This window comes from Saccopteryx bilineata, chromosome 3 (genome assembly GCF_036850765.1).
Source record: "Saccopteryx bilineata isolate mSacBil1 chromosome 3, mSacBil1_pri_phased_curated, whole genome shotgun sequence".
In the NCBI taxonomy this organism is placed as follows: Eukaryota; Metazoa; Chordata; class Mammalia; order Chiroptera; family Emballonuridae; genus Saccopteryx; species Saccopteryx bilineata.
Genome location: NC_089492.1, coordinates 296,209,973 through 296,215,220, shown reverse-complemented (window position 1 = coordinate 296,215,220; position 5,248 = coordinate 296,209,973). Strand labels below are relative to the sequence as shown.

Below are 5,248 nucleotides of genomic sequence, written 5' to 3'. Positions count from 1 at the left end.
GTGGGTACCCCAGGCTGCTCAATGCCAGGCTGTCTGCACGTGCCCTGTGCTCTCCCAGGACTGGCATGTCCTCTTCCACTTCTGGTTGACTTCTCCCTCCAGTGTGAGTTTACCTAAGCAAATCTTTCACGATAACACTCAGCAATTAGCCCGCCCGTGGCTGCGGATGTGTCCTTCCTTCTGAGGATCCTGACATGACCTGCTCCTCTCTGCAGCCACCTGAGCCCCAACTGTGGCTCAGGACACCTCACCGGGCCTGGATTGGATTCTCTGCGCATCAGGTTATCCTAGTCCGCCAACCAAGATCTGATCTTGTGTTCTCTACATGCTGGCTCCGTGTCCCTGTGCCCCCCCCCCACCGTGCTCTCATCGGCTAGAGATCTTCCCTTGACCTTGCTGATGGTGAACCAGCCCAGATGCCCACATCATGTCACCTTCCTGCTATAAGAGTCCCCTAAAGCAGGTCATAAATTTTAAGTCTCCTTTCTGCTATGAGTCCCCTATAACCATATTATGGATGTACAAGTCTCCTTTCTGCTATAAAAGTCCCCTAAAGTATGTCATGGATGTTAAGTCTCCTTTCTGCCTTAAGAGTCCCCTATAAGCACATCATAGATGTAGAAGTCAGGCAGGGTATGGAGAGCAATTCTGATGGCTTCATGCCCTCAAATGCAGACACTGAGGCCCAGAGAGGGGCAGTGGGCTGCCAAGGTCACACCTGGGTTTTTTCTTCCTTAGAACTGTACTCCCTCATTGCTACCTACTCCTTCCTAAAGGTCCCCTTATCTTCGAATCTCCTCACCTTCCCAATTTTTTCCTCTCCTGATACTATATGTGACTGGAGTGGGTTGAATTGTGTCCTCTATAAACAGGTGTTCAAACCCTGGCCAGGTAACTTAGTTGGTTGGAGCCAAGAGTGCTGGTTCAATCCCTGGTCAGGGAACATACAAGAATCAACTCAATGAGCCTAACCAGGCAGTGGCACACTGCATAGAGCATTGACCTGGGACACTGAGGACCCAGATTCAAATCCTCAAGTTCACTGACCTGAATGCAATCTCACCAGCTTGAGCACAGGGCCACCAGCTTGAGCATGGGATCATCGACCTGATCCCATGGTTGCTGGCTTGAGCCAAAAGGTCTCTGGCTTGAAGCCCAAGGTCACTGGCTTGAAGCCCAAAGTCACCAGCTTGAGCAAGGTGTCACTGGCTCAGCTAGAGCCTTCCCGGTCAAGGCACATATGAGAAGCAATCAATGAACAACTAAAGTGCCGCAACTATACATTGATACTTCTCATCTCTCTCCCTTCCTGTCTCTCTCCCTCCCCTACCCCTTCTCTCTCTCTCAAAAAAAAAAAGAAAATCAATCAATGAATGCACAACTAAGTGGAACAACAGATCAATGTCTCCCAACCCTCTCCTTCCTCTCTTTAAAATCAATCAATCAATGAAAATTTAAAAAACAGAAAAGAGGTGTCCAAATCTTTTTTTTTTAATTTTTATTTATTCATTTTAGAGGAGAGAGAGAGAGTTTGAGAGAGAGAGAGAGAGAGAAGGGGGGAGGAGCAGGAAGCTTCAACTCCCATATGTGCCTTGACCGGGCAAGCCCAGGGTTTTGAACCAGCAACCTCAGCATTCCAGGTCAACGCTTTATCCACTGCATCACCACAGGTCAGGCAAGAGGTGTCCAAATCTTAAGGCCCAGTCCCAGTCCCTATGGATGTGGCGTTATGTAGAAACAGGGGCTTTGGAGATGTGATTAAGTTAAGGATCTCGAGGCAAGATCATCCTGGATGTAGGGCAAACCCCCAAACCAGTGATTGGTGTCCTCAGAAGAGATGCAGAGAAGGCGGACGCCATGGGAAAACGGACATCAAGACCAGAAGGACACCAGGTGTGGCTGGGGCCACTGGGAGGTGCAAGAGGCGGGAAGGACCCTTCCCAGAGCCTGGGATGGAGCAGGACCCTGCCAATACCTTGACTCTGCATGTCTGGCCTCCAGACTGTGAGAGACTAACCTTCTATTCTTGGAAGCCGCCGGGTTTGTGGTCATTTGGGACAGCAGCCCCAGGAACTAACACCCGGACCAAAGTCTCCTCTTGGCCACAGATCGGTAAATTCACCCAAAGATGGGCATCTGAATTCCGCCACCATCAAAACCCCTGGGGGGGTGGGGGGGTGTCTGTGCCCTGGGCACCAGGAGAGTTTGCTGTGCACATAGCTAACTACTGCATTGCATATATAAAAATGTGATCCAAGGGAGATTCTCACTGTAAGTGTTCCTACCACAAGAATAAAAACAAAGGCCTGGCCCTGGCCAGTTGGCTCAGCGGTAGAGTATCAGCCCGGCGTGTGGAAGTTCCGGGTTTGATTCCTGGCCGGGGCACACAGGAGAAGCGCCCATCTGCTTCTCCACCCTTCCCCCTCTCCTTTGTCTCTCTCTTTTCCCCTCCCGCAGCCAAGGCTCCATGGGAGCAAAGCTGGCCTGGGTGCTGAGGATGGCTCCATGGCCTCCACCTCAGGTGCTAGAATGGCTCCGGTTGCAACGGAGCAATGTCCCAGATGGGCAGAGCATTGCCTCCTGGTGGGCATGCCGGGTGGATCCTGGTCAGGTGTATGTGGGAGTCTGTCTCTCTGCCTCCCTGCTTCTCACTTCAGAAAAATACAAACAAACAAACAAAAACACAAAGGCCTGACCTGTGGTGGTGCAGTGGATAGAGCCTTGACCTGGAACGCTGAGGTCTCCAGTTTGAAACCCCAGGTTTGGGCTTGCCTGGTCAAGGCACACGTGAGAAGCAACTACTAGGAGTTGATGCTTCCTGCTCCCCCCCTCCCCCTGCCTTTCTCTCTCTATCCTTTCTCTAAAACCAGTAAATAAAATCTTTTTTTTAAATGGTAGATTTTGTTGTAAGAAAAAAAAAAGGAAAACCCTTTGGGTGTTATGGTAATCACCCCTCCTCCACATCCCTCCCCCAAATAAAGGAGATGTCATTTCAACACCCACTTTACTCAGACAACAAAAAAATTGATCAGTGCCAGAGAGAGGGAAGCTGGCCAGCAGACACAGGAGGCCACCTGCAGTCACAGGAGCAGGCAGAGGCCTTGGGGAATGCCCAGTGCAGGTTGGGTTGAAGGGCCCAGAACCCTGAACTAGAACTGAGAGGTGTTCAAAATTCAGCTGTGGATTTGGGTGGAATTCAGCAAATCCAAGGGTTCCCATGTGTCTCAGTTCCCACGTTTCTGGACACGGAGGAAAGCCTGCAGATGAGGAGTCCAGGGGCCTGGTTCTGCCCCCCTGACGGCATTTCCGGGGGCCAGGCCCCTTTGGGAGGCCCAGGACCTTGCTGGATAGGAGCAGGCAGACACCCGCTGGCCAGTCAGGGCTCCTGGTTAGTTGGTCTTGAGCCGGGGGCTCTGGAAGGCCGACAGGGCAATGAGAAGCTGGGCGGCATAGTAGGTAGCCATGATCAGCAGGCGGGCGTGGGCCAGGGGCTGGATGAAGGCATCCCAGGCCAGTGTTGTGTCGGAGATGGTGAAGAAGAGGGCGCCCCAGCGGGCGCTGCCGCCCCGGGCCAGGCCGCGCCATAGCATGGTGGTCAGGGCCAGGGAGTAGGTGCTCAGGGGCAGGACCATGTCGGGAGGCAGGTGCAGCAGCAGGAGGCCATATAATGGGAGACAGGTCAACAGGATGGGCGGCAGGAGGCCCAGCTGCAGGGGCCGGAAGCCGAAGGCCCAGATGTAGAGCAGCTGGCTTTGGGTGAAAGCCAGGACACCTAGGGGACATGGGGGTGGGTGCCTGAGAGGCCTGCTGCTTGCGTCACCGTGCAGCCCACGGCATGAGGGACAGGACTGTCCCCGCTCTGCTCCCAGCCAGGGTCCTTAGTGCAGCCTCCGTCCTTACTTCCCTCACATGCTATCTCGACTCCCCCGAGCTCCACTATGCATTTGGCTTCACCACCTGGATGCACACGCTGGGCACACGCCCACCCTAGGGCCCCTGCCTGGACTGTCTGACCTTCCTGTACCCCCACCAAGATGTCTCCTAGTCTGCAACGCCATCCTACTCAAGACTGTCACACCCGGACCCCACACTCGACTTCCTTGATGCCTGTCACTCACACCTGCGAAGGTCAGGCTGAGCTCCCTGAGGGCGGGGGGTCCAGGTGTGTGTTGGTCTCTGCTGCACCCCAGTGCCTTTGAATGTCACCTAGCCCACGGCAGGCAGGTGCTATCAGGGAGCCGCCCCAGCAACCGGGACCCCTCAGCAAGGGAGGCTAAAGGGGATGACACCGCCGGCTCCCCCTGCTTACCATAGACAAAGGCCTCAGGCCAGATGAGGAAGATGTCCCCAAGGGCTGAGAAGAGCAGGGCCACCTGCAGGAGGCGGCCATACCTCCCGCCAGGGGACGCCCACAGCAGCCCCACCAGGGCACTGGTATAGGCAGGCACTTGACCAGGGCACCGACCCAGGATGGCGGCTCCTCGGGGATCCAGAGCAGGAAGTAGGCAGTGCAGGTGACAAAGTAAGGGCTCAGCCAGCCCAGGGGCAGCTGCTTTGGGGACAGGTGGGCCGCTGAGACAGTGGAGTTGGCCCAGCGCTCAGACCCTGGGATGAGGGTCCACTCCAGACCCGCTTGACCTCGCGGTCTCAGCCAGCCCCCAGCCCTTGCCAGTCAGGCCCCACCCCACCAAGATTAAGGTCTCAGGGCTCCAGCGCCACCCCCACCCAGGGACCCCAGGTCGTCCAGCCTCCCAGGAGGCCAGGACCCCAGGACCCCAGGCCCATCTCCCCTCCCACACTCAGGTTCTCACTTGGGCTGAGAAGTGAAGATTTCGGGGCAGCCCCTCTTTCTCGGCGTCCATGACGGTCTGTGACACCCCCCCCCCAGAGTGGCCTGTCTGTGGGCACCAATGGCTTTAGGGGTGGAGGGGATGGTGTGTGGTTACACGTTAACCCGAGGAGTGTCCTGTGGACTCTGGGACTGATAATGGCCTAGGGAGATGCTGTCCCCACCCAGGGATGGCTCGGCCTGGCACCTGCAGATAAGGTGCCCATTGGGATGCAGGGGACCCCCCTCCACACTCATTCCCCAGCCTCCCTCAGAACCTAGTTTCCAACCCCTCTGCTGTGGGTGCGAATGCCCCTCGCAGTCCCATGCCCAGCCAGCCCTCCTTCACCAGAGGGACGGGGCACCATCACCTTGTCTTCACCGGTGGGAAGGAGGGACAAGATGAAACTCCTCCCATCG

At 55.8% G+C, this 5,248-nt stretch overlaps 1 protein-coding gene across 1 annotated transcript; it reads right to left on the bottom strand.

Annotated features, from left to right (window-relative positions):
- Positions 1 to 2,987: 2,987 nt before the first annotated feature.
- On the bottom strand, positions 2,988 to 4,877 carry TMEM86B (transmembrane protein 86B). The gene is given in 4 exon segments (XM_066271020.1): positions 2,988 to 3,772; positions 4,310 to 4,433; positions 4,436 to 4,552; positions 4,812 to 4,877. Coding segments are annotated over 4 exon segments (675 nt in total). The 5' UTR covers positions 4,863 to 4,877; the 3' UTR covers positions 2,988 to 3,389.
- Between the last annotated feature and the right edge of the window lie 371 nt (positions 4,878 to 5,248).